At 48.4% G+C, this 18,108-nt stretch overlaps 1 protein-coding gene across 2 annotated transcripts in view; it reads right to left on the bottom strand.

Moving 5' to 3' along the window:
- COL22A1 (collagen type XXII alpha 1 chain) overlaps positions 1-18,108 on the bottom strand; it is a 295,566-nt gene that overhangs the window by 124,473 nt on the left and 152,985 nt on the right. For both annotated transcript variants that reach the window (XM_049854093.1, XM_049854094.1), the window contains 7 exons: positions 10,804-10,857; positions 9,840-9,893; positions 7,198-7,251; positions 5,953-6,006; positions 2,082-2,126; positions 1,383-1,445; positions 852-905 (listed from right to left, as the gene is read on the bottom strand). In XM_049854093.1, the coding sequence (XP_049710050.1) occupies positions 852-905; positions 1,383-1,445; positions 2,082-2,126; positions 5,953-6,006; positions 7,198-7,251; positions 9,840-9,893; positions 10,804-10,857 (378 nt within the window). The remainder of the gene's footprint in view (positions 1-851; positions 906-1,382; positions 1,446-2,081; positions 2,127-5,952; positions 6,007-7,197; positions 7,252-9,839; positions 9,894-10,803; positions 10,858-18,108) is intronic.

Genomic DNA, 18,108 nt, shown 5'->3' with positions numbered 1-18,108 from the left:
CTGACTCCTTCCCAACAACTCCTTCTGGCACAGCAATGACACAGCAGGAACACTGTCAGACTCTAAGAATGCAAAGATGTTCCCTCCGTTTAGACAGAGCCTGCTCCGACCATCAAGCTGGCTCCAAGGTCAACCTCACAAGCAGTAACACGCGTGTTTCATTTATAACATGGAGTCTCTGGGTGGTGCAAACTGTTAACACGCTTGGCTGCCAACTGAATGGATGGCAATTCGCATCCACCCACAGGACCCTCAATGGGCCTGATGATCTGGTCCTGAAAAATCAGCCATGAAAAGCCCTATGGAGTACAGTTCCACTCTGACGCACGTGAGGTCACCAGGAGTTGGAGCTGACTCAATGTCAATCTTTTTTTGTTTGTTTGTTTTAATTTACAATGTAGGAGAAAGGACACGGGAGTCAGAGCACTGGGGATTTGACTCTCAGCAAGTTCTTTATGTTCTTTGGACCTCAACTGCTCATTGTTACACATAAATCAATAATATCTACCTTATGACGTTACACTAGTATTCAGAGAGATACTGGCCATAAACAAGCCTAACCTGGAAAATGACAGGTGCTCAATAAATTCTGAGTAAATTAACAAATATGGGGACAGAGGATGGCTGGATGGATGTGTGATCTGTGGCACCATTATCTTCTTAGGTTTACAACAACGGAGAGTAGGAAAATTTGAGGTTTATGTCAAATTCACTGTATCCTCAAAAAGGTGCTTCGAGTCATTCAATCTGAATGAATAAGATACAAATAAACATTCTGCAGAAAAACTCTTACTTTGGGAAAAAGTAATTAATGAGAATTGATGATTGGGATGAGAGCGAGTAGCTCCTACCTTTTCACCTTGGCTACCTTTCGGTCCTGGAAGTCCCAGTTCACCTTTTTCTCCCTGTAGCAAAAGATAAAGTTAGAACACGTTAGAACTCAAACTGAGTTTAATTCCTGCCTGTTCCAGGTAACAGCAATATGACCTTGGGTGAAATGCACGTCTTCCCCTCTCTGAACTGCCCTTGCCTTATAAAATGGTCACAGTAAAGCCTAACACAAGGGGTTGTCCTGATAGTTAAGGGTGAAGCACCCAGTTCTCTGCACCAGAAGACCTGGCAGGTGATGCCCCCCACACTCATGTTCCCATCAATTCCATCAGAAGATACTCTACCCTTTCAAAGGACGCTCAAAGCCTTTGTTTCAGCTGATGGGCTAAGACATCTGCTGCTCCTTCTGTTTCTGCTCCATGGACACTGGGATAATACCTCTTCACCCCAGCTAAAGCCACTGCCTCCCTGTGGGACTAAAACTCCAGAGGGGGCTATTTCCCATGGGCACAGGTGGGGTGGTTTTGGTGGGAAGAAGCTGTACCACTTACCTGGTCTCCTTTCTCTCCCCTCATGCCCGGGAATCCTGGAGCACCTGGGAGACCTGCCTCTCCCTGTGAAAACAAAATGGCAGCTTCCGTTCATTAAGAATGATTATGGATGGTCTCCTATGGGCCAGACCTGGAGCAGGTGCTTTTCCCAGTTCCCCTGGAATGTGGCTTAGCAGAAGCTATGTGGAAAGCAAAGCAATGGAGAAACGTGAATTCTAGAGAATGCGCTCATTGGGGCATGCCCTCAAAGCAATTGAAAAGATGAACTCTCAAGAATGTGCTCAAAGGTGTGCCACCTTTCCCACCTCAGCTCTTCCCTTCTCTGGGAACCTTTGTTTCCACCTCTTGATGTCTAACTCCTACTTGTCTCAGTCACGATGTCACCTTCTTACCACTTTTCCTGACATTCCCCAAATCTGAGTGAGGAGCCCTCTCCTACTCCCCCGCCCCCACCCGCATACTACCACTCACTGCACCTGTTCAATTGCTGTTCAATGACCAGTTCACCTTGGTTCATGGTTAAACCCCTAGTGCCCAACACAGCAGCTGATATACAGTAGACACTGCTGATCATTGACTGAGTAAATGAATGCAGGGAATGAATATGGTGAGTTCTCCCAGAAGACAACTGATGTAAGGCCTAGTTTATAATCATGAATGAACAAACTGAATGATTGAATGAAGTATGAAAAAACAGACCTTCTCTCCAGGTCGGCCTGCCAGGCCCTGTTCCCCAACTTCACCCTGGAAATAGAATAACGGACACGCCATTATTTCTCACTCATATCTGCAGGGATGGCTGTTGTTCCCCAGCCTACCCACGTATTCACGGCATGGTCACAGGCACGGGTCACAGGCTGTGAAAACCAAGGTGCTTCGAATTTCTGCAGAAGGGGTTGCACGCTCCCTCATATTGTCTTTTGATTCCGCCAAAGGAAACTGCTTCTGGAATGACCACGACTGCATTTAACTCAGGTAGAATTCATTTTTCCCAAATCAAAATGTTTATAATTCAAAACAATAAGAAGCCTGAATCTACGACTCCTAGACCCAGCCCAGCTCCCATCCTTGCTATACTTCTGGGGACGACAGACCCCATGCTGGTTCTAATGATGAAAGGGGAGGTTGCTACCGAACTTGTCCAAGCTGGCTGGTTCTTCCGGGGTTGGTCAAACTTTTTTGGTAAGCACAGGCAGCCTGCTGTGATTGGAGGCCAGTAAGGGCCTTATTTCCCCTTTCCCAGGTGGCTTGTTACGATAAAGGCAAGCCTTGGCTGAAAGTCTGTTAAACATCCACACTTACAGTGGAAAGTAAGCCCCCAAACATGCATGCACCGGCCCTCATAGCTTGGATGAAGTTTTGTGCTCAGCCATTAGGTTCCCGGACTAGCATTTGTGCTCAGGTTGAAGTACGGGGACACAGGACCAAAGAGGCTCATCCCCTCATCCCATTAAGCACTTGTGCTTACCAGGCCCTTATAAATCTGATACACAGAGGTGTGGGATGGTGGTGGGGAGGGGCTACAATTTCTAATCAACTGTGTGCCCTGGAAATCACTGACTTCTTTAATGACAGTTTACTTCTAACATCCATGATGCCATTTAGTGAAAACTGTGGTGTAGATTTCCATGAGGAAATGTGGTTTTCTGATGAGTGGATGGACTTATGAGTGAATGAGGGAACGAATGAGTGAGTGAAGGAAGGAAGGGTGGAAGGAAGGAAACAAGGAGCAGGTGGTACCCATGCACGTAGGGTTTTCCCCACAGCTATGCCGCACTCAAAGGGCAGTGAAGGCCAGTACCATCACCACCTCTCAGAGAAGAAGGCAAAGGACGTCTCCAAAGGTGCTGTTTAGCGTAAGCTCCCGTGTTACCCTGCGGCCCTGGCGTCACAGCGGGAACTGGCGTCTGGAGTCAGGATGTATTGAAATTCTAGACGCGCTCCACTGCTCCCATCAATTACCAATGTTTACAAGCACAATTAGTCAAAATTGCCCCAACCGGAATCCTGCGAATACTTGTCACTCAAATTGTCACTTAGAATCTTCTCAGATGGCAACAAATTTGCAGCGGGAATTGCCTCTTCCATGCTGAGAAAGGAGAAGGTACTGAGCTCACTTAGAGTGAGTGTGTCAAGGCCGCCTGACGCACACCCTGGGATCTGTGCAGTGAAGTCAAACGCCCAGTGAGGGGAGAACTCAGGTCTTCGTGAATTCTGAGGCATCCAGTCATTCTGCAGCCAGCTCTGTCCCCTAAGTGGATGCTCGTAAATCTGCCATCCGTGGCTGATCCATGTCCTCTTGGAAAACAATGCTTATCTTCACTTGGTGCTTTGATAAACTAAAGTAACATGGCTCCAAGCCAGGTCTTCTCTGGGGCCATGGAATATATTATAGAAGAACATCGTAACTGCAGAAATTGATATTTTTGAACTTTTCAGAGAGATGTTTTAAACATCAGCACTAAAATCATACAAAAGCATGTTACTGTGAGATGCAGCTATAGACTTCTCTGGCTGATTACTTCAGCCATTGGTGATTATCGGAAATTTTAAACACATATATAGAAACACTAGGGAAACCTCCTAGAGCTTCTAATTTCGTCCCAGTACTTCTCACGATCAGTCATCTTCATCTGCAGAACGGTGTACAGGAAACCCAGTGGAAATAGATTATTTCTGAAAGTTACTGAATAGAATCTTGAAATCTGTGCAGTATAATCCCAGCAGCATTTGCGAATTCTTGAATTTGAGAGAACACAACTATAAAGTATGGTTGACTCCATGAAACCCGTGGAGTCAAGCCTGGAAAAGAACAGCAAACGCATGCAAATGTGCTAAGACCTTTCCAGACACTGACAGAACTTCAACCAACCAATCAAATACTAAGTGTTTGGCTGGTTGCTTTTAAGACCACTGGATTCACCCACATACAACCACCACCTCAGGATACACATAGATAAAACTCAGCAAATTATGTATTACTACATTTTTTTTTTTTTTTGTATTACTACATTTCAGTGATTCGGGGTCATTATAAATATTTTTAAAAACACGCAAACATATGAAGAACTTTCTCTACTTGTAAGAGACAACTGGACTTAGTGCTGCATTGATGGAGAAGGTGAGGGCCTAGTTTTAGAATCTGAAATCCAGGAAATGGGAAGTTCCACAGTGACTCTTTTTCACAGTCCAAGACAAAATGCTTGGGAATGCTTTATTTCACAGGTAAGACCACTGGAGTTATCTCTGAGACAGACAGCTTGGGTGACACTTAATCTCTGCTTTTTCTGCCCCTTTCCTCACCTGGTCTTCTAAAGAATGATCGCTTTGTGAAAAAGTGAAGCACCAGGAAACATAAGGGCTCAAGGATTTTCCCATCTGCACTTTCACTGGTCAGCAAAGTGATTTCTCAGGGGTACCGTTCCAGAGGGGTCCGTATCCCCTAGACTTGGTTGAGTCCAGGCCACTCCTATGATCTTGCTGAGTTCGTTAATCCATTCCCATCCAGTAAGCCTTACTAAGTACCTACTAAGTACCTGACTCTGGGCTGTAGTGGAAGATGCTCAGATGGCTAAGACCTGGTCATTGCCCTCCAATAAAAACCCATTGCTGTTGAGTCAATTCCAACTCATAGCCACCCCATAAGGCAGAGTAGAGTTGACCCATAAGGTTTCCCTCAGATGCCCATAACCAAGTAGAGTGGGGAGCTCCACTGTGGGCAGAGGAAGGGAGGTGTGGTACCTGCCATGCCATGTTCCTTGTGGCCATAGTCTCCATAGGTGCACACACACACACACACACACTCGGCGCAGTCCTCTCTCTTCTGTGCTCACTGCATTCTGAACCCAGAGCCAAGTTGAGGCACTGAGCTGAAGGCCTCAAGGCAACATAAGACAGCACAGTCCACCAGGAAGGCCTTGCCATGGGGCAGCCATTCCTGGACCGGAGCTTGAGCACAGGGTGACAATTATCAAAACATAGCCCATGGGTGTCTCTACACTCACAGGAGTGTCCTGTCCAAACCCCCACTAAGTAGTCTCTGCCTTCCCCTTCAGACCTGCTTGTCACACTCTTCCACCCTCTCTGTGCCCAAGAAGGCTGATCCATACAGATGGCGTCAGCTGGGCTTCCTTGCCTTCCAGCCTCCTGCAGGGCTCAGCACTGGGGAGCATTGGAGAGGATCGATGCTCAGGAAGACAGCAGTGGATCTGTCCCCATTGTCCCCTGCCACCCTGGCCAAGAGTAGACAGTGGCTATCTTCTCCCCAAGGCCACAGCTGTTGTTGGGGGGCCCTCACCTCCAGCTACAGGTCTACTGGCTTCTAGGAACCTACTCCCTCCCCTTTGCTCTTCTCCCCTGGGGGTGGTCCTGGCTCTGTTGTTGCCATCCTTGTCAGGCATCCCCATGCCTGGTGGATTCCTGGAACCCTGCTCACACCCTTTTTGTGGTCCCATTTGTTTCCTGCCAGTCCTGCCTGATACAGACGCAGTGAGCTGAGGTGTACACACACAACCTCCAAACACACCGTCTGGGTCAACCAATGTAGTGGGGAAGGGAGCGAAGCCCATACCCGGAGGCCAGGTTTTCCAGGTAGACCATCTTCTCCTCTTTCTCCTAGTTCACCCTGTAAGGAGCACAAGGTAAAGTTAATAGGCTGGGTTTAACCATACTTAGCACTAGTTACAAAAGGAAGGTAACTACTTGCCCATAGGTGGATTTGAACTCCTTTAGTTCCATGCGATTGCTTAACCAGCTCATAAAACCAGTTGCCATCAGTCAGCTCTGACTCACGGCAATCCCACGTGTGTCAAGCAGAGCTGGGCTCCGTCGAGTTTTCTGTGGCTGGGATTTTTTGGAAGTAGATCGCCAGACCTTTCTCCCAAGGCACTTCTGGGAGGACTCGAACCTCCAACCTTCTGGTTAGCAGTCAAACACATTCATCAAACCAACACATACCACCACTTAAATCCCGTATTAGACAACTTTGCCTTTGTTTTTTTTTTTTTTTAAATAAAAGCATAAATGAGTATAAATGGTGCTATTCTCTTATTGAGAGGTTTGGAATAAAGGAGACGTTGCATTAAGTGTTTTGAGAAAACAAAATACTTGATCAGCCATTATCCTTGAGAGATAAGAAAGAAGGGTGGAGAATATTTGCACAAAACGTCTGTAAATTCATATGTATTCTGCATTTTGTCATCAAGAAAGTTGAGCTTCTAAGTCTGCTCATTGAAAAGGATATCGAGTTTTCCCATAATAGTCACAAGCTGCCTTTAAGAGTTGCCTTTGAAGGACTTTGACATGCATACTTGAGGCTACGTATGTTTACCATGAAAGAACACGCTTCATCTGTCAAAATATTTGTCATAGAGATTTATAATTGTTCATTTGAAGTTATAAGCTGTGCAGGTCAGAGGTTGAATTTGCTTCCCAGCTTTATGGTATTTAACCTCTTTTACCTTAGTGTCTCTACTGTAAGGAACCCCACCAGAATTTTTGTTTTTTAATTGGAAGTCTCTTATCAAGTTAGTAAGAGTATTTGAAAGTTTTCCCTTCTTGCTAATAAAATAAATGCATGTTCTCTAACGGATGCATTTTAAAGCCCAAGTCTTCTAAATTCTACGCCAGTTTTCTAAATGGAGATAAAGGCTCTCCCATGTCTGACCTTGTAAATCCAAATGTTTCAACCAAGTTCTGATCCAGGGCCCAGGAAGTCATATTAAAATAAAATTTAAAATGTATTTCAAAATTCACCAGCAATCAAGAATCTCTTTTGCATCTGTTCCAAATACAGGTCGACCCTGAGCCTACCCACCTTGGGTCCTGGCAGGCCTGGCACTCCGTTCAGCCCATCCTTTCCAGGTGGCCCCTGTGCCAATGGGAAAAAACAAACAAAAACAGAAGGCGCACTGAAGGAAGCATTGCATTAAACTGTTTCAAGTCAGGAGTTGCTTGTGCAGCTGGGACTGAGAGTCACAGACCTCCTCGCCTTTGTTGGATACGCTCTCTCCAGACAGGCCGTGGGCTCTGCAGACCATGACTTCCTTACACAGAAATAATGCCCCCCGGTCAGCGTCCTGTTTCCAGGGGCCTGGACACGTGTGGTGGGTGAGAGGGGGGTGCCGTCTGCTGAATCTGCTTCTAATGGCTCAATTTCTACCCCAGCTTTGGAGAGACCCCCAGAGAACACAATCCATGTCACTCTCGCTCTCTCCCTCCTTAACCTCTTTGTCGTTTTTTATTTCTTTTCTCACTGCTACCTCCTCATTTTCCTTGAAAAATGCAATTGGCATGTTTTGACATTATTCTATTCTGTCTTTAATTTCTACAGACAACAATGTTGTTGTCAATTCCGACTCATGACATCCCCAGGTGTGCAGAGCCCACTAGGGTTTTCAAAGCTATGACCTTTCTGAAGCAGGTCGCCAGGCCTGTCTTCTAAGGCATCTCTGGATGGGTTTGAACTGCCAACCCTTCAGCCAGTAGTCAGGCATTTAACTATCCGTGCCACCCAGGGGGAAACCCTGGTGGCATAGTGGTTAAGTGCTACGGCTGCTAACCAAAGGGTCAGCAGTTCAAATCCGCCAGGCACTCCTTGGAAACTCTATGGGGCAGTTCTACTCTGTCCTATAGGGTCTCTATGAGTCGGAACCGACTCGATGGCACTGGGTATGGTATGTATGCCACCCAGGGACCCCAAAGTCAACAATAAGGTGGTCCGTATCGTATTTCCCAATGCAGGGGGCTTCCTCCATCCCCACCCTTGTGAGGTGACAAGGACAGGAGCTAGTACAGCTGTTCTGTGGGGATGAGGCAATGGCTCTGAGGACTAAGTGACTTACTCAAGGCCACAGTGCCAGGAATGCAGACCCTCAAGGCTTAAACAAGGGCCCTGGCTCCATCCCCAGGGCTCCTCCACTACACGCATTTGCTTGACTGTGCAACTGACCAGGAGCTCCAGGCTTGTAGCAGCTCACCTGACAGTGTACATCTCAACACTGAATTTATATCAGCTGCCCTGGTGGTGCAGTGTTTAAGGGCTCAGCTGCGGCACAGTGTTTAGGGCTCAGCTGTTAAGCAAAAGGTTGGCAGTCTGAATCCACCAGCTGCTCCTTGGAAACTCTATGGGGCAATTCTACTCTGTCCTATAGGGTCGCTATGAGTCAGAATCAACTGGACTGCAATGGGTTTTTTTTTGTTGGTCTTTTTAGCCCTTTGGCATGGTTTCCCAGAGCTAAACAGAGCTCAGAACTCTGGAAATCCAGCAATCGCTGATCCCTGTCCCAAGTTCCTCTCCCTGCCACCACCACACGTGGTCCTCTGACAAGGGGGAGAACTGCTGTGTGCTGCACAACCTGCTTTCACCTGCCTTACTCTGCCTCCACTGCCAGAATCCCCTATCGGAGCTGGGGGTGGCTCAGGCACCCCCTAGTGGTGGCCTGCACAACCCAGGGCTGGTGTTATGGGACTGCCCTTGGGGGTCGACCTTCAGGTTGATTAGTTACTTGGGTCACTTGGTCCCAGAATGTGCATAGGTCACACCTGTTCCTCTGCCCTGAAGCAAAGCAGCAAAGGCATGCATCTGACCTTAACTGGGGGGCTGAGCTCCACCCTCAGGAGGTTTAAAAAAAAAAAGAAAAGAAAGCTCCCTGGACCCCCAGGGTCTTCTGAGTATGGGCACGAGGAAAGACCATCACGGCAGTAACAGGTAGGGCTTGCCGCATCCCGGGCCATTTCCCACATCTCCACGTCCATCCCATTTGTCACCCTGTGTGTCCCTTCAGAAAGCGAAGGACCTCAGTACGTAGGTACAACGGACTATTACTCAGCCGTAAAGAGAAATGAAGTCCTGATGTATGCTGCGCAATATGGATGAATCTTGAAAATATGCCGAATGAAATGAGTCAGTCACAAAAGGACAAACACCGTATGACCTCTCTTATGTGAGATAAGCAAATGTACACAGAAACCAAAGATTATTAGTGATTACCACGGGTGCCGGCTGGGGGTGGCGGTGGTGGGAGCGTTTCTGCTTAGGAGGCGCCGAGTTTACACTAACGGAGTGGAATAGCGAGGGAAAGACAAGGAGGGGCTGTGTGACCTGAAGAGTGGAATCAGTGTTACCGAGTTGTGCGTGTAGAAACTAGAGTTGGCCAATGTTTTGTTGTTTATATTTGCACCACAATTAAAAAAAAAAAAAGAAAATGGGAGAGGGAAAGACAACAGAAAATGGGAAAAGAAAAGCGGAGGACTTTGGGTAGTGAGAGCAGGGCAGAGGCCTGGGGACAGTGCCCCTTCTACACCTGGGCCAGGATTTGTGGAGGCCCTGGTGGCCAGCCGGAGGGCCCAGCCACTCCAGACACAGGTCTGGTGGCCAGCTGGAGGGCTTGGCCACTCCTGACACAGGTACAGGGCCAGAGGGAAGGGGTCACATAGAAGAGGCTCCAGGACACTCACCACTTGCCCTGGATGCCCAGGTTTTCCCGGGAAGCCGATCTCACCAGGTAAGCCCTGAAAAGGAAACCAACCGCAAGGGAAGCTTAGCGTGATCTCATGCAGAGTCAGATCTGCCCTCACAGCCCCTTTCCCAGATGGGTGCAGGTTGTGACAAGGGCACCCAGGTGTAGACCTTGGGACATTTAGCCATCCTCTGCAGCCACTGAGAGGTGGAGCTGTTGCCCCTCTAACGCTGGTCTGCTCTTCAGCCCTGCATCATCTGCATTAATTCCTACCTGGTAGGATCAGCTCACTCTGCCCTCTGCTGGGTCTTCCCCACCCACTGGGCAAGTGTGTCCCAGGACCCATCCCACTGGGCAGGCATGGTTTCTGGCCCCAGTCACTGTGCAGGTTTGGTCTCTAGCTCCATCCACTGAGTGGGCTTGGTCTCTGGCCCCACCAACTGGGCAGGTGTGGTTTCTGGCTCCAGCCACTATGCAGGTTTGCTCTCAAGCTCCATCCACTGGGCGGGCTTGGTCTCTGGACCCACTTACTGGACAGGTGTGGTCTCTGGCCCCGCCTACTGGGTAAGCATGATCTCTGGCCTCGCCCCACTGCCCCTGCATCCTGAGAGTGGAAGGAGGACATGTTGACAACACCCTGGTCCTCTGTTTTGCCTCCAAACCAAATCCCAAACTACTAAGAGCCACCCCAATGGGCAGCCCCAGGCCAGCCCCCAGCATGTCTCAGACACAGCCAGCCTGGGTGTCACACCAGTTCAACAATGTGTCTGATCTAAGGGGCTCAAAGGTCTGGAGCCCTGAAGGCTTGGGGTGGCTACAGGGGCGATCCTCCTTATGCATGCCTTAGCACAGATCTCGGACAAAGAACAAATAGGTGGCAGTACACGGAGTTGTCCCTGGCTCCCTCAGGCCATGAAACCACCACCTCCATGCCCTCATGAGAGAAAATCAACTCTTCTTACCGGGGGGCCTCCGGGCCCTGGGGGTCCTGGGACACCAGGCGGTCCTGGAGGACCCTGCAGAGAAAGGGTTTGGAGTGGGTTACCAAAATGCACAGGCCAGCCCCCTGGTGACAGCTGCCCTGTGGGGGGGTGGGGGTGGGGGTGGAGGGAAGGGGACACAACAAGGGGGTGGGACTTCAGCTTTATTCTCAATGCCTTATTTTTTAAGAACAAAAGCAAAAATTAAAAAAAAAAATCTGAAGTAAAAATTTCAAAATGTTAACGTTTGCTCTATTTGGATGATAGGTATAGCTGTCTGTTGTATTATCTAAAAATTTAAAATTTCTATGTATCTACCTGAAACCCTGGTGGCGCAGTAGTTAAGAGCTACAGCTGCTAACCAGAAGGTCAGCAGTTTGAATCCGCCAGGTGCTCCTTGGAAACAGTACAGGACAGCTCTTCTCTGTCCTATAGGTTCACTCTGAGTTGGAGTCAACTTGACGGCAGTGGGTGGGTTTATGTATGTACCTAAGGAGCCCTGGTGGCACAGTGGTTAAGCACCCAGCTGCTTAACCCACCAGCTGCTCCAAGGGAGAAAGATGTGGCAGTCTGCTTCCATAAAGATTACAGCCTTGGAAACCCTATGGGGCAGTCCTACTCTGCCCTATAGAATCACTGTGAGTTGGAATCAACTGCACACACACACACAAATCCAAATCCATTGCCATCGAGTCTATTCCAACTCATAGCAACCCTGCAGGTCAGAGCAGAACTGCCCCATAAGGTTTCCAAGGAGCAGCCAGGGGATTTGAATGGCCAAGCTTTTGGTTAGCAGACACAGCTCTTAACCACTGTGCCACTGGGATTGCACAGCAATTTCTTTTTTTTTTTTTTTAAATAATGTGTGTACATACTGATTCCCAGGTGGCACAAATGGTTTGTACTTGACTACTAACCTAAAGGTTGGTGGTTCAAACCCACCCAGTGGCACCACGGAAGAAAGGTCTGGCATTCTGCTTCCGTAAAGATTACAGCCAAGAAAACCCCATAGAGCAGTTCTACTCTGTAACACACAGTGGTTGCCATGAGTCAGAATCGACTCAACGGCAACAGGTCTGGATTTTTTTTTCAACGTGTATAAATACAGGTATACACACACACACACTCCCACACACACACACACACACACACACACACACGCAGTGGGCTGACCACAGACAAAGACCTACTACAGCAGTGGTCCCCAAACATGAGTCCTGGACCACAGCCTGCTGTGGGAGTCAGAACCACCTGGGGTGAATGACAGTAAGATTCCTGGGTGTCCAGTCCCAGAGCTTCTGACCCTGTAGGTCTGGAGTCAGCCAGGTATCTGTGCTGGAAAAAGCTCTCTGGACAATCCTTACAGAGACCAGTCTTGACCACCACTCACCAGGCGCAGATGCACACATCCCATCAATCACTCATTCCCTATGCCTTTATTATGGCCAGGAGCAGAAGTAGGTGCTGTGAGTGAACAGATACAGAGGAACGAGCTTCTAACTTCAAGGAGCCCTCTGTCTTGATTGAGGGTTGGGGTGGGGAAGAGACACACATATACAGATTATGATATCATAAAATGATAATCGCTCCAATAAACCCATCAGAAGGAACCCTGGTGGCACAATGGTTAAGTGCTCAGCTGCTAACTAAAAGGTTGGCAGTTCAAACCCACCAGCTGCTCTAAAGGCGAAAAGACCTGGAGATCTACTCCTATAAAGATTACAGCCAAGAAAACCCTGTGGGGCAGCTCTACTCTGTCACACGGGGTCACTATGAGTCAGAATCAACTCAACGGCACTCAACAACGGCAACAACCTATCAGCAGAGAATACCCTGTACCTGGAGAGAGGAGGGTGAAGGGGTCAGGAAGTCCCCTGAATCCGGCAGAGGGCAGTAAGACAGGTGGGACCATGTGCATAAAGGCCAGGGGTATCACAGGTATTATGTTTTGGGACAGGGCAGAAGCGGGGATGGCCAAGACCCCGGAGGGCTAGAGTGCCAGGGAAGGACATGGGGCTTTACTGTGAAGCTCTCGGGAGCAGCTCGAGGGGCCTAAGAAGACATATGCTGGTCACGTGCGTCTCAGAAAAGGCAGCAGCAGTCTGGAGGAAGACAGGAGGAGAGACGGGTGGACACTGGGTCACAAGTCCGGGGTCTGTTGCTGTCACACAACAGGACTAGGGAGAGAGGGAGAGACTTATCGTTCTCAATACTTATAGTTCCAATTAGTCCTCTGCCCAGGGATCTTCTCATCTTTACCCCACCTGGCTACCCCACAACTCAAGAACCTTCTGTGTCTATTCTACATTCTGCTCTGGTGAGTAGCATCTGGGTCTTAAAAGCTTGCGAGTAGTCATCTGAAATACTCCACTGGTCTCACCCCATTAGGAGCAAGGGAGAATGAAGAAAACTGAAGACACAAAGGAAAAACTAGTCCAGAGGACTAATGGACCATGACTGCCACAGCCTCCACCAGAATGAGTCCAATACAACTAGATGGTAGCCAGCTCCCACCACCGACTGCTCTGACAGGGATCACAATATAGGGTCCTGGACAGAGCTAAAGAAAAATGTAGAACAAGGTTCTAAATCACTAGGCTTACTGGCCTGACAGAGGCTGGAGAAACTCCAAGAGTATGGCCCCCAGACACCTTTTTAGCTCAGTAATGAAGTCACTCCTGAGGTTCGCCCTTCAGCCAAAGATTAGAAAGGCCCATAAAACAAAACGAGAGTAAAGGGGTGCACCAGCCCAGGGGCAAGGACGGGAAGGCAGGAGGGGACAGGAAAACTGGTAATAGGGAACCCAAAGTCGAGAAGGGAGATCATGGGGTTGGTAACCAATGTCATGAAACAATGTGTGTACTAATGGTTTAATAAAAAGCTAGTTTGTTCTGTAAACATTCATCTAAGGTACAAAAAAAAAAAAAAAAAAACTTCAGTGGCTCCCATTTTCTAATGGATAATGGTCTTTTTCCATCACGGCTTTTCACGTTCTTCCAGGCTCCCTACCACCCTCCCTCCACCTGTCTGTCAAGGGACGCACACAATTTCTAGGAGGCGAACCTCTGTACCTGTGCTGTCTCCGGTCAGTCCTGGATGTGCCCCCTCGGTGCCCCCCCACCCCCCACCCCTCCCAGTCACCACTGAAGAAATCAAAAGTCCCTGCCAATCTGGAATGTTCCTCCAGTTCCCCAGGTGGAATTGGTCACCGCCTCCTCTGTGTTCAAGCCCAGCGTACTGTGCCTCATCTGACCCATGTGCCCGTGAGGGAGAGGCCCTTCTTGTTCCCCTGGCATCTCGCACTGCGACTGACCAATACCAGGCTTGGCACAGAGCCCAAAAACCCAGTGCCAGCACTTAGAAAACACCAGAAGGTCCACCGAACTGAATGAAAGGAGCTGAGATTTGCATTTAGAGAGAACAAAGCCACATTGCCACTAGAGGGCGATATAGACTAAAAAATGATAGAGGTTGGAGCAGCAGTAAACTGTCCCCTTGGCTCCCACTGGAGGCACACACAAGTAAAGACACCCAGAAAGGGAACATAGAAAAAGTAGTGGTTTTTTAGTGGTTAAGAGCTATGGTTGCTAACCAGAAGGTTGGCAGTTCAAATCCACTAGGCTTTCCTTGGAAACTTTGGGGGAGTTCTACTCTGTCCTATAAGGTCGCTATGAGTCAGAATTGACCCTATATGGCAATGGGTTTGGTTTTTGTTTTTGGCACCTAGTTTCAAGGAGCCCTGGTGACCCAGTGGTTAAGTGCTTGGCTGTTAACCACAAGGCTGGCGATTCGAACCCACCAGCCACTCCATGGGAGAAAGATATGGCAGTCTGCTTCCCTGATGATTAACCCATTGCCGTCAAGTGGATTCCAACTCATAGCAACTCAACAGAACTACGTAGAACCACCCCATAGGGTTTCTAAGGAGTGACTGGTGCATTCGAACTGCCAACCTTTTGGTTAGTAGCTGTGGCTCTTAACCACTGTACCACCAGGTCCCCCCTAATAATTACAGCTTTGGAAACCCTATGGGGTGGTTCTACTGTATCCTATAGGGTCACTTTTAGTCAGGATCCACTGCAAAGGGTGTCGTTTTAGTTTAGTTTCCTTTGTAGCTTACTCCTGGTGAGTCTTGGGGATAGTGTCTACCCACGCTGGAGGTATTTGCTTGGAGCTGGAGCAGCTGAGGGACCAGGCAGAGCTATTGGAGGACAGGGCAGGTACTAACCCAGGGTCCTTCCAATGGATCATCCTTAAATATCAGGATGGGGGAGAGACAGTGATGGAAGTACAGCCTCACTCCATTGTTGCCTCTGCTCTGCTGCCTCCCCTCCCCCGCCCGCAGGCTGCAAACACCCTGGAGGTACCCTGACGGGACCCGCCATCTTCGAGGACCTCACACACCCCCAGCCTCCCAGAGCTTCTCCGAGGACCTCCCACCACATATAGCACTGTCTTTGATAACTACTGGGGAAAATTTCATTTCCTCTTGTCCTTCCAATTCCAGCTATGCTGATGGCCCCAGGAAAGTTCTGTGCTTGTCATAGTTGATTTGTGTCTCCCAAAAAGATGTGTTGAAGTCCTAGCCCTTATACCTGTGACTCTGACCTTCTTTTTTCAATCTTGGCAACTATTCTGAGAATTAAAAACAAAAAAGCTGTGCAAACCAAATCAAGCACATCCGTGGACAGCTGAGGTTTGTGGTCTGCTAATCTCTAAAACAGGCAGGTTCTCAGCAGGCGCGGCCAGGCAATGCCATTCAGAAGGCGACACTTGGGGAAGACAGGGAAGGGGCTCGTGGAACACTGTTCAGCTAGCTGGGTTTATGCCGGTGCAGTGGGAAGCCCCAGGTCCAATTCATCCAACCCCTGTGTAACGTTCCATGGCAAACATACCTTAGAGCTAGAAGGAGAGAGGAGACAGAGGGCTGGAGCAGGGCTTCAGGGGGGTAATGATGGTTTGGACTGGGGTTTTAGAAGTGAAGAGAGTGAGAGCTCGTCTGATTGTGGATATATTAGGAAGGAGAAGCTGGCAGGATTTAAGATTGGGTGTGTGGAGTGAAGGAAAGAAAAGGTCTCAGACGGCGTCTATGGTTGGCCCTGAACAACTGGAGACAGGATGTTGCCATTTACTGCGCCAGGAGACACAGGGAGGGGCCCACAGGGAGAGTGGGGTGGGGCAACGCGACATTTTTGGCAATGTTACACGTCTGATGCCTGTGAGGCCCCCACGTGGAGCTGAATCTGCTTTTACCATGAATCTGTGGTCATGCATCTGAGAGAAGTTGAGTCAGCATGTATTAGAGTTTCCTCCAGCAACATGCAGTGCCATCTTGGGCACAAGGCAGGTCTGTCTCCCAGAAGGGGAGGACTACAGTGTATAGAGGGAGAGACCACTGCAGCTTAGAGACCATGGAACACAGCCTTTTACCGCATAGACAAGAAGCTGAGCCCACGATGGGGAAATGAGGCCCAGACAGTGGAGCTGATCACATACATGGCCTTCCTTCCCCTGACTCCATTTCCAGTTCTTTCTACAGGAAACCAAACCATCTCAAATACCCAGTGTCAAACCCTGAATGGCATACACATGGACACTGTAGGATCCTACCAGAGCGTCAACTTCTTCCAGGACTGGAGGTGTGAATTCAAGGCTCGTGTGAGGGTCAGCTAATTTCTTCCAGAGATCCATGAGGGCAGGCACTATGGTTGCTTTGCACGTTGTGGAGCCCCCAGCCCTCAGCCCAGGGTCTGGCACATAGTCTGCCCTCAACAGGTGACTGTTGACTCCTAAAGCGTCACCTTAAGGAAGACCTGTCCCTTCATTTTCTCATGGACCAAGAAATGGGTGGGCAGGAGTTAATGCACCTTTGATCTTCAAAAGATTTCTGACAAGGAGTAAAATTTCCTATCCGCTATCCTAACATATCAAAGATTATAAACAGTTGTCGTTGTTAGATGCTGTCATGGATTGAATTATGGCCCCCCAAAAATGTGTATATCAACTTGGTTAGGCCACGATTCCCAGTATTGTATGGTTGTCCTCCATTTTGTGACTGTAATTCTATGTTGAGAGGATGAGTGGGATTTTAACACCACCCTCACTCAGGTCACCTCCCTGATCCAAGATAAAGAGAGTTTCCCTGGGTGTGGCCTGCACCTTTTATCTCTCAATAGATAAAAGGAATGGGAAGCAAGCAGAGAGTTGGGGGACCTCATACAACCAAGAAAGCAGCACCAGGAGCAGAGTACATCCTTTGGACCTGGGGTCCCTGCATCTGAGAAGCTCCTTGACTATGGGAAGATTGAGGACAAGGAACTTCCTCCAGAGCCAACAGAGAGAGAAAGCCTTCCCTTGGGGCTGATGCCTTGAATTTGGACTTGTAACCTACCAGACTTTGAGAAAATAAATTTCTCTTTGTTAAAGCCATCCATTTGTGGTATTTCTGTTATGGCAGCACTATATAACTAAGACAGATGCCATCAAGTTGGTTCCAACTCATAGTGACCCTATGCACTACAGAACAAAACACTGCCAGGTCCTGAGCCATGCTCACAATCGTCATTATGCTTGAGCCCATTGTTGTAGCCCTTTATCAATCCATCTCGCTGAGGGTCTTCCTCTTTTCCGCTGACCCTCTACTTTACCAAGCATGATGGCCTTCTCCAGGGACAGATCCCTCCTGACAACATGTCCAAAGTATGTAAGATGCAGTCTCGCCATTCTTGCTTCTAAGGAGCATTCTGGTTGTACCTCCAAGACAGATTTGTTCATTCTTTTGGCAGTCCATGGTATATTCAATATTCTTCACCAACACCGCAATTCAAAGGCATCAATTCTTCTTCAGTCTTCCTTATTCTTTGTCTAGCTTTCACATGCATATGATGCCGTTGAAAATACCACGGCTTGGGTCAGGCACATTTTAGTCTTCAAGGTGACATCTTTGCTTTTCAAAACTTTAAAGAGGTCCTTTGCAGCAGATTTGCCCAATGCAATGCGTCTTTTGATTTCTTCACTGCTGCTTCCCTGGGTGTTGATTGTGGACCCAAGTAAAATGAAATCCTTGACAACTTCAATCTTGTCTCCATTTATCAGGATATGGCTTATTGGTCCAGTTGTGAGGATTTTTGTTTTCTTTATGTTGAGGTGCAATCCATACTGAAGGATGTGGTCTATGATCTTCATTAGTAAGTGCTTCAAGTCCTCCTCACTTTCAGCAAGCAAGGTTGTGTCATCTGCATAATGCAGGTTGTTAATGAATCTTCCTCCAAACCTGATGCCCCCTTC

This window comes from Elephas maximus, chromosome 15, assembly GCF_024166365.1.
Source record: "Elephas maximus indicus isolate mEleMax1 chromosome 15, mEleMax1 primary haplotype, whole genome shotgun sequence".
NCBI lineage: Eukaryota > Metazoa > Chordata > Mammalia > Proboscidea > Elephantidae > Elephas > Elephas maximus.
The sequence above is the reverse complement of the archived record's forward strand: the minus strand, read 5'-3'. Positions and strand labels throughout refer to the sequence as shown.